Source organism: Erythrolamprus reginae, chromosome Z (assembly GCF_031021105.1).
Source record: "Erythrolamprus reginae isolate rEryReg1 chromosome Z, rEryReg1.hap1, whole genome shotgun sequence".
Lineage (NCBI taxonomy): Eukaryota > Metazoa > Chordata > Lepidosauria > Squamata > Dipsadidae > Erythrolamprus > Erythrolamprus reginae.
Genome location: NC_091963.1, coordinates 55,846,321 through 55,865,516, shown reverse-complemented (window position 1 = coordinate 55,865,516; position 19,196 = coordinate 55,846,321). Strand labels below are relative to the sequence as shown.

The 19,196-nt window shown below is 41.4% G+C and overlaps 1 protein-coding gene across 3 annotated transcripts in view; it reads left to right on the top strand.

Moving 5' to 3' along the window:
• The window catches only part of TOPAZ1 (testis and ovary specific TOPAZ 1), a 243,358-nt gene that overhangs the window by 100,743 nt on the left and 123,419 nt on the right, over positions 1-19,196 (top strand). For 2 of the 3 annotated variants that reach the window (XM_070767234.1, XM_070767233.1), the window contains exon 8: positions 15,230-15,346. The exons of the other annotated variant lie outside the window; for it this stretch is intronic. In XM_070767234.1, the coding sequence (XP_070623335.1) occupies positions 15,230-15,346 (117 nt within the window). The remainder of the gene's footprint in view (positions 1-15,229; positions 15,347-19,196) is intronic. 3 annotated transcript variants of the gene reach the window in all.

The window sequence follows — 19,196 nt, the reverse complement described above, 5'->3', positions numbered from 1 at the left end:
CACATGATTGAAAAACACTGCAAACAGCCGTAAATCCAGCTGGATTGCTGAGTGTCTAAAAAGCAGTCCTGCAACTGGAGGCAACTGTTGGTACTGTGTAGCAACTTCCTTGTTCCAGTAAGCCATAATTTTGAAGGGTTGCTAAGCAACTGGTCATAAATCAGGATACATGTATCTTTACCTTATTAGAAATTCTTTGAAATAGTGTTCAGCCCCTTTTAGCCCATAGGTTTTATGCCACCAGTTCACAATAACACATAAGACTACTCACCTCCATTTTGGGGTGGGGGGAGTTAATATTCCTTCTCCTACATTGATTATCCTACTCATTTAGCTTGATGATATTCATCTTAAAGATCTTAAAATTTAAGTTGTAACAAAAATAATTTTGTATACTGTCTTGATGTCTTCAAATATTTATTTATTTATTTTATCATATTATATGCCACTCTTCTCCTTGCAGACTCAGGACAGTGAACAACAACAAAATGAATACAAACTTAAAAACTCCACAATAAAACATTCATCCATCACTCATTCATCAGTAGTCCAGAACAAGACATTAGTGTTCAGTGACCACCCCAGGCCTGCCGGCAAAGCCGTATTTTTAGGGCCTTTTGGAAGACTGGGAGTGTGGGGGCAGTATGAATCTCCAGAGCCACCACCGAGAAGGCCCACCTCTGTGGCCCCGCCAGCCAGTATTGTTTGGCTGACAGGATCCGGGGGAGGCCGACTGTGGGATCTGATTGGTTGCTGGGATGTGTGAGGCAGAAGACGGTCCCGTAAGTAATCTGGCCCTAAGCCATATAGGGCTTTATAGGTAATAACCAATACTTTGAATTGTATTCAGAGATCAACCATAAACCAGTGCAGCCTGTGGAGTGTTGGAGTAATATGGGTGTATCTAGAAACACTCATAACGGCTTGCGCGTCTGTGTTCTGGACTAATTGAAGTCTCTGAACATTCTTCAAAGGTAGCCTCATGTAGAGCACATTGCAATAGTCGAGCCTCGAGGTTGATGAGGGCATGAGTGGCTGTGAGTAGAGACTGCAACTGGTGCACAAGATGAACTTGCACGAATGCCCCAGTAGCCACAGCTGAGATACGTTGTTCTAGCCTCAGCTATGGATCTAGGAGGACTCCCAGGTTGCAGTCCCTCTCTGAGGGGGTCAAAGTCCCCCCCCCTGGACAGATGGACAGATGAAATTGTCCTTGGGCGACAGAACCCATAGCTACTCTATCTTGTCAGGGTTGAGCTTGAGCCTGTTGACACCCATCTAGACCTTCAAAGCCTTCAGGCACTGGTACATCACTTCAACTGCTTCACTGAATTGGCATGGGTCAGCTAGCTGTACCTAAACACACTTGTAAGTGGACCACAAGCTTCCTAACAGACAGGAAGCAGCAGGTGAAGCTAGGAAAAATCACATCAGATACATGTACAATTAGCACAGGAGCCCCCTAAGGCTGTGTATTCTCACCACTTCTCTCTATACACCAATGACTGTATCTCAAACGATCCCTCTAACTACTGAAGTTTGCAGACGATACAACAGTGATTGGACTCATTCGAGACCATGATGAATATGTATACAGACGGGAGGTTGAACAACTAACCTCGTGGAGTTACCAGAATAATCTAGAACTGAACACACTCAAAACCGTAGACTTTAGGAGAAACACTCAAAACTGTGATAGACTTTAGGAGAAACCCTTCCATACGTCCACCTCTCACAATACTAGACAATACAGTAGAGACCTTCAAATTTCTAAGTTGTATCATACCTCAAGAGCTAAAATGGTCACCTAACATCAAAAACATCATCAAAAAACAACAAAACAGAATGTTCTTTCTGCACCAACTAAGAAAGCTCAAACTGCCCAAGGTGCTGCTGATACAATTCTATAGAATCATTGAGTCTGTCATCTGCACCTCTATAACTGTCTGGTTTGGTTCTGCAACCCAACAAGACTGACACAGACTTCAGAGGATAATCAGAACTGCAGAAAAAACAATTGCTGCCAACCTGCCTTCTATTGAGGACCTGTATACTGCACGAGTCAAAAAGAGGGCGGTGAAAATATTTATTGACCCCTTGATTCCTGGGCACAAATTGTTTCAACTCCTACCCTCAAAACGTCGCTATAGAGCACTGCACACAAGACAACTAGACTCAAGAACATTTTTCCCTGAACGCCATCACTCTACTAAACAAATAATTCCCTCAACACTGTCAAACTTTTTACTAAGTCTGCACTTCTATTTCTACTAGTTTTTTCTCATCATTCCTATCATCCTTTTCCTCCCACTTAGGACTGTGTGACTGTAACTTGTTTCTTGTATCCTAAGTTTTTTATTAATATTGATTGTTTCTTCATTGCTTATTTGACCCCTATGACAATCATTAAGTGTTGTACCACTTGATTCTTGACAAATGTATCTTTTTCTTTTATGTACACTGAGAGCATATACACCCAGTCAGATCTCAATCACACATGCCAGGTCTGCTGCCTCATCCAAGAGAAAATCTTGGACAAGGGGGACTTTGGTCACAATTGACTGGCATTGAGCAGCAGCAGTATGAGCCCAGGATCCTGCTTTGCCTGTCACCAGTACTACGGAATGAGCTAGATGATTCAGGGGCCGGAACAGGAAATTGCTTTTATACAGCGAGTTCTAGTTCCTCAAGAGCAGCCTATCTCCCAGCTACTGCCATATATGCCTCTCCCCAACATGTCCATTATGCTCTGGCTTTCAGTCATCCCGGGGATCCCCCCCTCACCTTCCCCACCCAACCTACATCTTGGCAGGCCAAATTCCCATTCATTCCACTTGAACCATTCACATCATTTAGCTGGGTGGTTACAATCGGGTCCCCACCTGCTGTTTCCACAATCAGCAGGGGGAGCACCAACCTTGGTCCCCGGATCTCTCATTCTACCAACCCAGTCATCGCACCCATTCATTGCAAAAACCATCCACTTTCACATTCCCGCAACACCCGCCAATCCCAATTAAAAACCTTAATTAAAACAATTTACTCTCACCTTCTCCCCAGCCTTCACAATTAAGACAGCCTGTAAAATCACAATCAATTAATATAGGCACCAGATAAAATGGCTCTCAGTGCAGCCTGAGTCAATGTAAAAGTTCCTACAGTGCTTGAAATAGTAAAGTCTCGACTTCTGGTGATGGTAAAGAGCGAGGTAGGAGGCAGAAGACAGTCTCCTTCTTCAAAATCTGAAATGTTCAGTGATGGGGGATCCTTTGAGGTGTGAAAGTCTGGAGGACTTAGCAGAATAAGAGAGGCCTTCCAGGAGCCATTCTGGTGGTGGTAGTTGCTCAGCAGTGGAAAGGATTCTCTCTCTGACCTGATCCTGAATCGTCCATGAGTGCTCTTGCAGGGTGAAAATGGAGCTCCAGCAGGTTGCATAGAAGGGAGCATTTATCTATAGTATTCTGCATTGGATTAAGGAGAATTGATGCTAGATTTCCCGAAAGTTAAATATCGCTGTTAGCGAACCAAATAGCATTCTGAGAAATAAATCATTTCCACGCCTGTGCTTCTCGCCGGGTACAATTTATTAACATCCATGTCTGGATTCGACTGGAATCATTCCAACTCTGAGTCCATTAGATTACATCCAGGTCAAACCCCATATCACATCCCCACACCCACAAGGACCAATCCTATGCAGGATTCCTGATTCCTTCCTGTGTTCGTTACTATGGCATCTGCAGAAAGGAATGTGTGGTGGCATATCTCTCTCTCACACACCCCCCCCCCAAACTGTGTCAGGCCAACCTTTGATTTCACATAATGACTTTGGGCCTGACAGGCAGCCTCCCTTATTTATTTATTTATTTATTTGATTTTATTTTTATGCCACCCTTCTCCTTAGACTCAGGGTGGCTTACAACAAGCACTTTTTTAACAGAGCTAGGCTATTGCCCCCAAAATCCGGGTCCTCATATTACCCACCTTGGAAGGATGGAAGGCTGAGTCAACCTTGAGCCGATGATGAGATTTGGACCGCTGACCTTCAGATCTACAAGTCAGCTTCAGTGGCCTGCAGTACAGCACTCTACCTGCTGCGCCATCCCGGCTCATCTATGCCTTCCCTTCCCACAAAACCCGTCTCCTGGAACGATAGAATAAGTATAGGGGTTAGTACCGTTCCAGACCATCCTACCTTCCCCGTCCGGGACCCTTTGGCTTATTCAGATAATTCTCATGGAACTGCTTGACTAACCTATCAGCACTGACATCCCGACTCTTTACTCAGATAATCTCTGACAGAGGGTACCCCTTCCAATGAATTAGGTACTGCAAATTTCCCCGGAAAATGTGAGTCCAATTTTTTTTTTACTTCATAGAAGGGCTCCCCCTGAATTACTACAGGGGAAGGGGGCGGCTGTGCATGTGGCCTAATGTTGGACCCAATCACCAGGTTTGGCAGGCTGCAGTGAAATACAGGGTGGATCCTCCCTAGGATTCTAGGCAGTGTAAGCTGCACCATGATTACTTTCACTATTGGTTGATTACTTTCACTATTGGGAAAGGGCCCAGGAATTTTGGGCCTAGCTTTTTGCTAGACAGCCTTAACCGAATGTATTTGGTAGACAGGAAAACTTTATCTCCCACTCAAAAAGGGGGTTGGGGAGATCAGTGCTTATCTGCTTGTTTCTTGTAGGCTTGTGCTGCCTCCGTTAGCACCTTCTTGGTATCCTCCCATCCTCTCTTCAGCTTCTTCATCCACTCCACCAATGTGATAGACGAGGGAGGTTCTGTAGGTAGTTCCTGCATGGGAATGAAAGCTTGACCACTGGTAACCTGGAAAGGGGTTAGTCCCGTGCTGCTGTGTATAGAATTGTTGTACGCTTCTTCTGCAAAAGGCAGCAACTGTCCCCTTCCATTGTCTTGTAATGGCACCGCAGCTATCTCCACATCGCTGGCGTCAGACTGGATCAAAAACTTCCACTCGGGGTCAGGATGTTGCAGGATGAGCTCCTTTGCAAAAAGTATTTTGAGCCTTTTGAAAGCCTTTTGGCATTCCATCGTCCACCTGATTGGCTGAGAGGGTCTGGGCTTAGTAGGGGCTGACCCAGTCTTTAGTAACTCGGTAAAGGGCAAGGCAACTTCTGCGAAAGCTGGAATGAACTGCCGGTAGAAATTTGCAAATACTAAGAAACTCTGTAATTGCTTGCGTGTGCAGGGAGCATGCCAATCAAGCACTGCATTCACCTTGGTTGGGACAGTCTCTATGCCTTCAGTAGATATGTGGTATCCCAAATAGTCTACTGACATCTGGTGAAATTCTCACTTCGAAAGTTTCACATAGAGTTTAGCAGACAAAAGCTTCTTCAAGACTTGCCTCACAAACTTGACGTGGTCAGGGAGGTTCTGGCTGTAGATAAGGATGTCATCTAAGTACACAAGAACCCTGTTATAGAGGTGGGTATGTAGAACTTAATTTATGTACTGCATGAACACGGCAGGGGCCCCTTTCAGACCAAATGGCATCACTCAGAATTGGAAACTCCCTAACAGGCAGTTGAAAGCAGTTTTCCACTCATCCCCTTCCTTTATTCTGATGCAGTAATAAGCCTCCCTTAAGTGCAACTTGGTAAAGTATTTCCCCTTGGCTAGATGACTTAGTAATTCCTTCATGAGGGGGAGGGGATAAGTGTTCTGTACACACACCGCATTAAGGTTCTGAAAGTCCATGATTAAGCGAAAACCTCCGTCCTTCTCATTAAAGAGAATGAGGGCTGCTGTCCTGGAATTTGCAGGCTGGATGAATTCCCTCTTTAAATTGGTATCTATGTAGTTTCTCAGCTCTCCCAATTCTTTCGATGACTTTGCATACATCCTAGGTTTTGGGAGAGTTGCCCCTGGTTCAAATTCTATCGCACAGTCTGTAGGTCTGTGAGGGGGCAGTTCATTGCAATCTTCCTCACTGAAGACTTTTCCCAAGTCTCTGTATTCCAAGGGCACCTTCAGGAGATCTGGAAGTGTTCGTTCCTTCATTGTAACCACTGCTAAGGACCCATTCCTCCCGGGGAGAAGGTTTTCCCCTGTCAGTCTCTAGAAAAGCGTTAGATCCCAAGGGGATGAAAAGCTTACGATGCCCACCTTCCCAACGAAAGGTTGGAGTTATTTGTCTATCCAGGCCAGGCCCAATATAACTGGTTTCGACATCTTGGGGGTGACTATGAATCTCAAGAGTTCACGGTGCTGGCCTATCCGCAGCTCCACTAACTCAGTCAGGAGTGTAGCGGGAACTCCACTCACTAGAGAGCCATCCACCTGTTGGAACCGGATGGGTTTCGCTAAAGGCCTGGTCTGGATTTTTAACTTCTCCATTAAGGTTTTGCTAATAAGGCATCTCGAGTGCCCTGTATCTATCAAAGCCCGTATTTCTTCCTTCTCCCCCATGATCATTACTTTAATCCTTGCTTTAATGATGAACGGATGGATGGGCTCACTCATCATTGGGTCGTCCTCTCTACCGGGCTTCTCATTCCAACCAGGCCCGGTTCCTCAGGAGAGCGCAGTTTGAAAGGCCCAGAGACCCTACAGAGGGTCTTCTTCATATCCACTTTCTGCTACTGGGCATGGCTCGGGTTTTGGGGGAGAGAGGTACGTCAAGCAGTCTATCCCCTTATGGCCAGTCTGGTCACATCTGTAGCAACTTGTTCCCCTCATAATCCCTGAGCAAGGGGAACCCAGCTGACAAGGGGAAAGGCAGGCTCTTAAAAGATCCTTTGTTGCATGGGGCGGGGGAGGTCCCTTCTCAGCAAGAATTACATCACTCAGAGCGACTGCTGTGGCATACCAGTCTTGAATGGCCCAGCTGCCTCCCACCTACAGTTCACACACCCTCTCTCAATTTTGGATCAAGGGCACTTTTGAAAATATGGACCAAACAGTTTTCTGGCCACCCCCTCAGGTTATAGGCAGTCATTTGAAATTCTTCCATAAAATTCTTCACAGGCTTGCCTGCCTGTTTCAATTGGAAAATCAGCGTCTCAGCTTCTAACTGTTTTGCTACACTATTCGGCTCAGAATAGTGTAGCAGCAGTCTGCTGTTTGCAATCAGAGGAGCAGGAGAAGGGGGGCCGAGCAGGTTTTGAAATTCCCCCATGAAGGATTTCTTTGATATGACATTGGCTTGCCTCTATCTTGCAATTCACTTAGGGAGTCAGTGACGGTGATGGAAAGGAAGGCTACATTATTCATTGTTGCCATTTAGAGAGGTAACTTCAGGGTGTCATGAAGAAAGGGATCTTCAGAAATCCATGGGCATCTGAGCAACCCCTACTCAGGAAGATAGATTGTTTCTGGCTTGTTCATTTCAGCCCCAAGCCTGTTCCTCCCCTCTTTACCTCGTAATGTTGAACGCTGTCTAGCTCCTACTGCAGAGGGTGTGTGTGTAGGAAATTCCAAGCCCTTCCACCTTCAGATTCTTGGTTAACTCCCTCTGTTCCATTCTTTGGATTGGGGAGAGTTGGTATTGATGTTAGCGAACCAAATAGCATTCTGAGAAATAAATCATGTCCACACCTGTGCTTCTCGCCGGGTACGATTTATTAACAGCCATGTCTGGATTCGACTGGAATCATTCCAACTCTGAGTCCCTTAGATTACATCTGGGTCAAAACCCCATATCACATCCCCACACCACAAGGACCAATCCTATGCAGGATTCATGATTCCTTCCTGTGTTCGTTACTATGGCATCTGCAGAAAGGAATGTTTGGTGGCATATCTCTCTCTCTCTCACTCCCAAACTGTGTCAGGCCAACCTTTGACTTCACATAATGACTTTGGGTCTGACAATCGCTCTGATTTAACTTTAGCAGCCAGTGAATGGATGAGTGCAAGAAATGCTATTAATGTGCCGAAAAAGTGACAGAGATTTCTTGACTGACAGTTTAACAATTTGAAAGGTGAAAAATAAAGAAGAGGGGAAGAGATCTCTCTTAAGATCCTAGAGGGTTTTTTTTATTATTGTGATATTGATGGACTAGTACTGACTTTCTGGACCTTTTAGACTTTTGGATTGGTAGAGGTAATTAAAAAAACAATACAAGTTGGAGCCTGGTGAAAGAGGGAACTGAGCAGGGAACTAGGTTAGACTCCATTACTGAATATTCTTTGCTGACTTTACTGACTAATGACTTTCATTGACTAATAATTATCAACTTAAAGGAACTAAGGGTAAAAGAATGAGCAAAAAGAACAGGATTAAGGTGAAAAAATGAAGTTATATTCCTTAATTTTTCTTGAGTTGATATGAACTATTTATATAGTTAATAATTTATACACTTTAAATATATAGAATTTTAAGTAAAATACGGTACTATTATTCCTCATTTTCTCCTTTCTTTTTTCTTTCTGTTTTTCCCTTCTCTCCTCTTCTCAGTTTCCTTCTCCCCTTTCCCCCCTATTGCTACCTTTATTATTATTTCATAGCTATTTTTATTTACTAACCATTACGTTTCTTACAGAAATTAAGGGATTGATTGATACAAGTATAATATGAGTGGTAAGATAAAATTGTAGTAGTGATATAAGTTAAATAAGGATAATTTGTTGATATTAATAATTGTTAATATTAATAATTATAAGTGGTAAGAGATAGTATAAAATATTACAGAGTGCTAAAAATAATATTGATAATGTAAGATAGAAAAGTTAAAAATAGTCAAGGTGATTTGGACTAGTATAGCAAAAATAGTAGGAGAATAAAGTAAGATTATTAACGAAATGGCAACCAGGGCAAAACCACTATTCTTAAGATCCAGAGAAAAGCTGTCCCTAACCCAACAGTTTCCACTCATATCTCATCTAGTCAGAGATCCATAGATGATGTGTTGACTATTGAAAAGGTGAACAGTACACCACTAATTCAGACAATGAATAAGTGATGATGCAAGAAACAATGGTCAAACTACAAGAAATGATGTCACTAACCCATAAAGAGACTAATATAAATATACAGAAATTGGATGAGGGAATGGAGGTGACACAGGAAGTGATAGCACAAAATGTTAATAAAATACAATAGAGACTAAAGCAGAAAATACAGAGAAAAAATGGAAAATCTTGACCAGAAATTTACAACAACAACAAAAAAGTTGGAGGACTGCATAATCTGGAGATGGAACATTTAGCTTTCTACCTTCAATTTCAAAATGTGATGGAAACGAGAGATGTAGTTCTAGGAGAACTTATGGCAGGCATAGTCCTGGAACAACATAAATAGATGAAATATGAAGGATGCACACAAATTATATCACATGACATAACCACTCCAGAGAAATACAGGTAAAGTTTGTGAGAAAGAAGGTTAGAGATCTGGTATATATGGCAACAAGGGAAGAAACAATAACATACAAAGGAAAAAAGATAAAAATATTGAAACCGATACCAAGGCAAGTGAGGGAGCAAAGGAGGGAGTATAAATTTTTGATAATAATAATAATTAATAATAATTTATTAGATTTGTATGCCGCCCCTCTCAGGACTCAGAGTGGCTCACAGCAATAATACAACATGTACAAATCTAATGTTAAAAAACAATTTAAAACCCATTATTATAAAAAGAAAACAATCACACAACCTAACAAATCACACATAAAACAATAGTAGCTGGGGCTATATTAATTTCCCCATGCCTGGTGACACAGGTTAGTCTTCAGGAGCTTTCAAAAGGCAAGGAGGGTGGGGGCAGGCCTAATCTCTGGGGGGAGTTGATTCCAGAGGGATGGGGCTGCCACAGAGAAGGCTGACTGTTGAGGGCCTAGATAATCGACTTCTTCCAAGGACCACTGGAGCTGGAGCGACTCCACCTTCTCAACAGCCTTCCCCATAAAGGGTAGGTTGGAGATGGACAATAGTTGTTGAGCATGGCTGGGTCCAGGGAAGGCTTCTTGAGGAGGGGTTGCATGAATGCCTCCTTGTAGGGAGCTGGGAAGGACTCCCCCCCTCAGAGAAGCATTGACAATCTCCTGGACCCAGCTCCTTGTCACCTCTCTACCGGCCGAGAAGATCCAACATACAAGTCCCTTTTAGAAGAATATCTATGAGAATATCCTGGGAAGGAAAAAGGATTCCTGTTGAGAACATAGAAAAAGCAACAGAAATGTTCGATCAAATAAAAGGAGGAGAGGAAGATTCCTAGTCAAGTGAGAAACAAAAATTAGAAACACAGGAAGAACAAGAATCAGAAGAAGAAAGAAAAGAAGATAAGACTATAGAAATAGGACAACTGAAACAAAGAGAAGCACGAACAAGGGCCTAGAAAGCATATAAAACAAACTAAAACTAAGTAAAGAGAAAATAATAGAAAGATGGAAAGCGAAATACAACTAATGTCGATCAATGTACAAGGGTTGAATGTGTAATTAAAGGGGGGAAAACTATTAACAATATTAGCCAAGCAAAAAAAATGATATAATATGTTTACAAGAGATGCATATAAAGGAAAAGGGAAAGAAATATTTATATTTTCCAAAGTTGAGTAAAGTATACATATCTGCAGCAGGTGGGGGGGGGTAGAGGAGGGGATTGGCAATTTATGTCAAAAAGGAATTGAGAAGTAAAGAAATATATAGGGATACAAAAGGAAGAATCTTAATGATAGAAGTACAAATAGGGAAAACAGATATATTGATTGTAAACATTTATGCCCCCAATAAGAACCAAAAAGAATTATATTAAAAAGTTCATGTAAAAATAATACAAACAGGGTGTAATAATATATATATATAATTGGGGATTTCAATGGGATAATTGATGGGAAAGAGGATCATGCGGGAGGGAAAAAGAAACAATCAAGTAAATCTACTTTACTCAAAAACCTTCTGGGACATGGTAGAAGATTTAATTTAATAGATATAAGGAGGACATTTCACTCTACAATTAAACAATATACATTTTATTCTAATTCACATAAAATATACCAGGATAGACATGGCATGGATATCAAGTGAATTAAGCAGGATAGAAACAATTGAAATCATACCTAACATACAGGCAGATCATAACCTGATAAAAATAACCTGGAAAAATAAGAAACAAAACAGTTAGGAGATGGACTTTTAATGCACAGTTTAATGCAAGATGATCTATTTATGCTGTTGCTAGAAAAAGAATTAAAGATGTTTTTGATAGAAAATAAGAAACAACCAACCTCCAGCCAGAATGTATGGGATACAATGAAAGCATTTGCAAGGGGAATAATAATTTCATACACTGCAAAAAAAGGAAAAAATAATAAAAGATGGCAAAAAAAATTAGAAACTCAATTGCAAACCAAGGGATGGAAAAATAGAAGAATTATTAATTGAAGCCAAGCATAAATTAAATATAAATGAACAAAGAGACCTTAAATTTTCAAAGCAATCATATTTTGAGAATGCGAATAAGGCAGGAAGATGGCTGGCATATAAAATTTAAAAAGAAAGAGGAAATAAGATAATACATCAGTTAGAAGATAGTTCCAGTGATGAAAAAATTAAAGAGATGGAAGTGGAATTTTATGAGAACTTATAGTAGACAGGAAGAAATAGGAAAAGATAACAGAGGAATATCTTCAACAAGCAACCATCACTAAAATAAAAGAGGAAAACAAATTAATGTTGAATAAAGAAATAACTATGGAGGAAATGAGAAATGCACTACAAAGACAGAAGAATAACAAATCATCTGGACCAGATAGATTCCCTGCAGAATTTTATAAAACAGTTATAGAAGAAGTACTGGAATTGCAATTAGAAGTGTAATGAAGGGAAAATGGCAAGATCTTAGACGGAATCATGTATCACCACATTGTTGAAAGAAGGTACTGAACCAAATTTAATTCAAAACTACCGGCCAATCTTATTTATTTATTGGATTTATATGCCGCCTGTCTCCAAGGACTTATTGTTAAACACCAATTATAAAATTTTCATGAACATTGTGGCAGAAAGATTAAAAATAATTTTGAATAAAAACATACATTCGGGCCAAAATGGATTTCTGCCAGCAAGACAAATTAGGACAAATCTGAGAACAATCATTAACATTTTTGAATATTATGAAGTGCATCCAGAAAAGCAGGTGGCAGCTGTCTTTCTGGATGTGCAAAAGGCGTTTGATAATGTAAATTGGCAATATATGAAATTATTAATCAGGCAAATGGAATTTAGTGACAAATTTACAAAAACGATACTCTTCCCAGTCTGCCAAAGTAATAATAAATGGAGACATGACAAAAACATTCCAAATTCAAAAAGGAGTCAGGAAAGGGTGCCCTTTATCACCTTTACTTTTTATATTAACATTGGAAATATTACTGAATAAAACTAGAGAAAATACGGAAATTCAAGGAACGACAGTTAAAAAAGAGACCTACAAACTGCAACCTTTCTCTGACGATTTTGTCTTCTTCTTAGAAGACCTCCATGAGTCAGGCCCACAGGCCCCGACCCTCTGGAACTAGCTCCCCCCCGGAGATTAGAATTGCCCCCACCCTCCTTGTCTTTTGTAAACTTCTTAAAACCCACCAGGCATGGGGGAACTGAGATATCTCCCCCGAGCCTATGCAGTTTATGCATGGTATGCTTGTGTGTATGTTTTCTTTTTAATACGGGGTTTTTAATGACTTTTAATTATTAGATTTGTTATATATTGTGTTATTATTGTTGTGAGCCGCCCCGAGTCTACGGAGAGGGGCAGCATACAAATCTAATAAATTGAATTGAATTGAATTGAATTTGATTAGGGAATTAGAAAAATAAGGATCAATAGCTAGTCTTAAAATAAAGACGGAAAATTAAAGTGTTAACAAAAAACATGACAGCCCAACAAGAAATAAAATTGGAAGGAGAACTGAACCTACAAACAGTAAAGAAAATTAAATACTTAGGGATTTATCTAACAAACAAATGTTCAACAATAAAATAAAACAACTATAAAAACTGTTAGAACAAATAGGTTTAGATTGCAAAAAATGGGGAAACTTGCAATTATCTTTATTGGGATGAATAGTTATAATTAAAATGAGTATAGTTCCCAAATTATTATATTTATTTCAAGTTGCAGCAACGTTAGTCTGGATCAGGGAATGGGTCACTTTGGACAATAATAGAATATTGGCATTAGAAGGCCATGATTTAGAAACAGACTGGCATTCCTTTCTTTGGAGTAAGGGGAAAATCCCAACTTACTTTCGAAAGCATTTAATTAGAGACACAATAATTATAATATGGATAGAAATAAAAAGAAAACACTATTATAAAGTACTGAATTAGCTTTCAGTAATGAAAGCAATAATATATCCAAATGCATTCGAAAAGGATAAAATTAAGAATTATAAATATATTTTAGATTGGATAAGGAAACTCAAAAGCAGAGAAGAACTGGGTACTCAAAATATAATTATAGATTGGTGGCCGTACTTACAAATACAATCTAGGCATAAAATGGAAATGAAAGAACATGGAATAACTATGACATCAAGCACATTAGACAAGCTTTTTACCGGCCCCCAAAATAAAATTATTTCAAGATTATATAGCTACCTATTACAATAAGAAAGGAATGAAGATGTGGTAAAAGGACCCATGGTAGTATGGACACAAAGCATTGGGCATAACATCCATTTGGCAGACTGGGAACAAGTATGGAATAGAAATTTAAAATTATATAAATCAGTATCATATAAAGAGAACTATTCTAAAATGTGTTATAGATGGTATTTGGCAATGACTCAATTGGCAAAAATATACTCAAAACTAAGTCCAAATTGTTGGCAATGTAAAAAAACTAATGGCATCTTCTTTCACATATGGTGGTTGTGTTCCAAGACAAAAATATTCTGTGAAAAAAATCCCTAAATGACTACAAGAGATGACATAAATAGCAATAGAATTCACTCCAGAGTTGTTCTTATTGAGAATATTTTTAAAAGGGTATAGCAAAGCAAAAAAAATATTTAATGCTACATATTACAATTGCAGCTAGGATTACCTTTTCCCAATTTTGGAAAAATGTAGAGACTCCCCCAGAAAAAGTAATAAATAAAATTTGTAACTTTTCCGAAATGGATAAAGTTACAATGGAAATAATGGGTCAAAAAGAATCTGAATATTACGAGACATGGGAACAGTGGCACAGATGGATCGAATTAAGGAAAGGAAATAAGAAGATCGTGAGTGATAAACAAAATTAGTAAAAATATAAGATGAAAATATGTAATTTTTTTTAAAAAAAGGTATAATTATATGTATATTTCAAAAAATTAGTAATAATGTTAAAGTGATAAATTTTGAATAAGGGTATTGTGATGATATGTGGATATGGAATCCTTGATGTAATAATGCAGAAATACTGAAAGTATATTTTTGTTATAGTTTTTTAAAAAAATACTTGATAATCAATATTTTTTTTCTAAAAAAAAAAAGAAATAGCTAGAGTTGCGCAAGTTCTTAAAAGAGGCTAAAGCATAAAATGTATTATTAATAAACTCCTGAATCAGAAGATAGATTTCATTTGTTTGGTTTTTTGTTTTTTGGGTGTTTTTTTTAAAGAATAGAATAGAATTCTTTATTGGCCAAGTGTGATTGCACATGCAAGGAATTTGTCTTTGGTGCATATGCTCTCAGTGTACATAAAAGAAAATGATACATTTGTCAAGAATCATGAGGTACAGCACTTAATGGTTGTCATAGGGATCAAATAAGCAATAAGGAAACAATCAATATTAGTAAAAATCTTAAGGATATGAACAACAAATTACAGTCATACCGTCATAAGTGGGAGGAAATGGGTGATAGGAATGATGGGAAAAAACTAGTAGTAATAGTAGTGCAGATTTAGTAAATAGTTTGACAGTGTTGAGGGAATTATTTGTTCAGCAGAGTGATGGTGTTTGGGGAAAAACTGTTCTTGTGTCTAGTTGTCTTGGTGTGCAATGCTCAGTAGCGACGTTTTGAGGGTAGGAGTTGAAACAGTTTATGTCCAGGATGCAAGAATTTTCCAATTCATTTTACTACATTGCTTCCATTATAGAAAATAAAAATACCATATTAAGTTTATCATTTCTTTTGTTGCTTACAAATTGTAATCCAAAAAGTATATACCAGAGAAATCTTACTCTTTCACCTTCCTGCATTTTGGTTTTAAATGAATCTAAAAACAAAAATGCTTTATTTTTCTTTAAATAATTTTGCAGACTAATTTAGGATTGACTTTACCTCATGGATACTGCAGATACTATTTCAATTCATTGAATGGCTGTCAGAAATCAAAGTGCTGGTTTTCGCATGTTCTTGCATCAAGAGATGATAAGGTAAAGCACGTTCCATTTCAGTATAAAATACTTTACTGTAACATTCAACCATAGCTACAGCCATCAAACTCTTCCTAAATGTTTGTCTTTTAACAATCATTGATATGATTATTACATCTTTAAAAATGAATAGATTTCAGTAAAATATAACAAAATTCGATATTTACTCGATGCAGTAAATATGGCATTAAATAAAAGTAAAACACATTACAATCAAAAGAGCCAAATATAGTTCAGTTTTGATTTAACATATTTATAATTAGCCGTGTAAGAAATGTCTACAAGCCATTAGAGGGGTATTGAATACATAAAATACATAGAAATGTGTACCTTTCTAGGTGAGCTGGATGTAGATTACAGTGGAACCCCGACTTACGAGCAGCTCTACTTACGAGCTACTCGAGATAAGAGCTTGGGAGGGAGCGGCATTTCCGTTCGCCTCCCGAGCTCATATCCGGGATACGAGCCACGCCTCCCTCACTCTTTCGGCGAAGGAAGGAAGGCAAGGAAGCGCCCGGCTCGTCTCTGCTCGAAGTACAGTATAGTACAGTACTCCAACTTGGTAAGCATTCGCTTGGCTTCTGTTTGGGGGTGGGGGGTCCTTGGCTTCTGCTTGGGGGTGGGTGGGGGGGGGCGAACAGCGTCGGGAAAGCGAGGTCGGGAGGTTGCGCAATCGGCCATGCGGTCGGAATTTTTCCCGATTTTTTCTCCGCTCGGCTTGCTTTGCTTTGCTTTGCGGGGGCTTCTGTTTGGGGGTGGGGGGGGGCGAACGGCGTCGGGAAAGCGAGGTCGGGAGGTTGCGCAATCGGCCATGCGGTCGGAATTTTTCCCGATTTTTTCTCCGCTCGGCTTGCTTTGCTTTGCTTTGCTTTGCGGGGGCTTCTGTTTGGGGGGGGGCGAACGGCGTCGGGAAAGCGAGGTCGGGAGGTTGCGCAATCGGCCATGCGGTCGGAATTTTTCCCGATTTTTTCTCCGCTCGGCTTGCTTTGCTTTGCTTTGCGGGGGCTTCTGTTTGGGGGGGGGGCGAACGGCGTCGGGAAAGCGAGGTCGGGAGGTTGCGCAATCGGCCATGCGGTCGAAATTTTTCCCGATTTTTTCTCCGCTTGGCTTGCTTTGCTTTGCTTTGCGGGGGCTTCTGTTTGGGGGTGGGTGGGGGGGGCGAACGGCGTCGGGAAAGCGAGGTCGGGAGGTTGCGCAATCGGCCATGCGGTCGGAATTTTTCCCGATTTTTTTCTCCGCTCGGCTTGCTTTGCTTTGCTTTGCGGGGGCTTAGGGGCGGCCGGGTTGGGGGTTCGGGGGGGGGCTAGGAAGCCCCCCATGCCGGCGGAGACCTTTTAAACCACCCGTGCCGCTTCCCAGCTGAGCCCTGAAGCCAAGCGCAGAAGTTCGCCTTTGGCGCTTGGCTTCAGGGCTCAGCTGGGGAGCGGCACGGGTGGTTTAAAAGGTCTCCGCCGGCATGGGGGGCTTCCTAGCACCCCCCAAACCCGGAGCACCAGCAGCAGCAGCAGCGCCAGGAGAAGCAGCAGGCGGCGCCCGGGACTCCCCATGGTGAGCAGAGGCGGCTGCGGGGCGAGCGAGCAGTGGAAGAAGCGGCGGAGGAGGGAGGGAGGGGCTGCTAGGCGGCCCAAGGAACCTTCCCTTGGTCTTCCCCCTCTTGCTGGCGTGCATGGGCGGTGGGGAAGACCCCGGGAAGGTTCCTTGGGCCGCCTAGCAGCTGATCTGCTCGGCAGCGCAGGGAGGCGCCGAATCGGGGTTTCCCCTTTCGTCTGCTCATTGCTGCTGCGCTGCCGAGCAGATCAGCTGCTATGCGGCCCAAGGAACCTTCCCTTGGTCTTCCCCCTCTTGCTGGCGTGCGTGGGCGGTGGGGAAGACCCCGGGCCGCCTAGCAGCGCTTTTCCAGGCAGCCGGCTTGCTGGCCGGTGAAGCAAGCGATCCGGGACTGCCTCGTTTCCTCTTCCCTCCGCCGCCGCATTCGGAGCCCGAGAAAGAGAAGAATGGAGAGAGAGCCGCGTGAGTGATAGGCACCTCTCCCTCTCTCTTTCTCTCGGCGGCGGCAAGGTCATCAGCTGTGAGGCGGCCGCCTCACAGCTGACTGTGACTCAGAGAAAGAGAGTGCCTATCACTCGCTGCGGCTGTCGCTGCCGCCGCCATCACCCTCCCACTGCGCGCCGCCTACCGTGTGTGAGAGGGAAAGAGATAGCAAGAGAGGGAGTGAGAGAAAGAGAGAGGGAGAGGGGGGAGAGAGAGAAAGAGGGAGAGGGGGGAGAGATAGCAAGAGAGGGAGAGATGGAAAGAGGAGGGAGAGAGGGGAGAGAGAGAGAGGAGATAAAGGAAGAGGATAGATAGAAAGGAAGAGGGAGAAAGAAAGAGGGATAGAAAGAGAGAGGGAGTTGCCTTTCTTTCTTTCTTTCTTTCTTTCTCTCTTTCTTTTGCTCTCTTGCTCTTTCATTCTTTTTTCTTTCTCTTTCTTTCTTTCTTTCTTTCTTTTGCTTTTTCTCCTTCCTTCCCTCCTTCCATTTCTTTCATTCCCCCTCTCTATTTTTATTTCTCTTTCATTTTCTTTCTTTCTTTCTCTTTTTCTTTCTCTCTTTTACCTTCCCTTCCTCTATTTCTTCTTTTCTTTCTCCTTCCTACCTTCTTCCCTCCCTCCCTTCCTTCAGTCCTTCCTCTCTTACTCTCCCCTTTCATAAGTTTCCTTGCTTCCTTCCGCTGTTCCTGTCCCTTCCCCCTTTCTTTCTTTCTTTCTTTCTTTCTTTCTTTCTTTCTCTCTTTCTTTCTTTTGCTCTCTTGCTCTTTCATTCTTTTTTCTTTCTCTTTCTTTCTTTCTTTTGCTTTTTCTCCTTCCTTCCCTCCTTCCATTTCTTTCATTCCCCCTCTCTATTTTTATTTCTCTTTCATTTTCTTTCTTTCTTTCTCTTTTTCTTTCTCTCTTTTACCTTCCCTTCCTCTATTTCTTCTTTTCTTTCTCCTTCCTACCTTCTTCCCTCCCTCCCTTTCTTCAGTCCTTCCTCTCTTACTCTCCCCTTTCATAAGTTTCCTTGCTTCCTTCCTCTGTTCCTGTCCCTTCCCCCTTTCTTTCTTTCTTTCTTTCTTTCTTTCTTTCTTTCTTTAAAGGAAGAGAAAGAAAGAAAGAGAGAGAGAGTGAGAGATGTCCATTGAGCCTTTCTTTCTTTCTTTAAAGGAAGAGAAAGAAAGAGAGAGAGAGAGAGTGAGAGATGTCCATTGAGCCTTTCTTTCTTTCTTTCTTTCTTTCTTTCTTTAAAGGAAGAGAAAGAAAGAGAGAGAGAGTGAGAGATGTCCATTGAGCCTTTCTTTCTTTCTTTCTTTAAAGGAAGAGAAAGAAAGAAAGAGAGAGAGAGTGAGAGATGTCCATTGAGCCTTTCTTTCTTTCTTTCTTTCTTTAAAGGAAGAGAAAGAAAGAGAGAGAGAGAGAGTGAGAGATGTTCAGTGAGCCTTTCTTTCTTTCTTTCTTTCTCTTTCTTGCTTTATTTCTTGCTCTTTTCCTTTCTCTCTTTACCTTCCCTTCCTCTAAACTTTCTTACTTGGCTGACTTTAAGTTTTCTGCTTGCAGGCAAGTTGGCTTCCGGTTTTCTCGGTGGTAAAAAAGAGGTCTCGGTGGTGTCGGTGTTTAGAGCGAGCATGGCTCCAAAAAAGGCCGCTGAGAAGAAGAAGAAGGTGATGATACCCATAGAAGCGAAGCAGGAGATCATCAATTTGCACGAAAAAGGGACTCGTGTTGTTGACCTTGCGAGGAAGTTCCAACGCAGCACATCCACCATCTGTACAATCCTGAAGCAGAAGGACATCCTTAAAGGTGTTAAACCAGCAAAAGGTGCGACAATAATTTCCC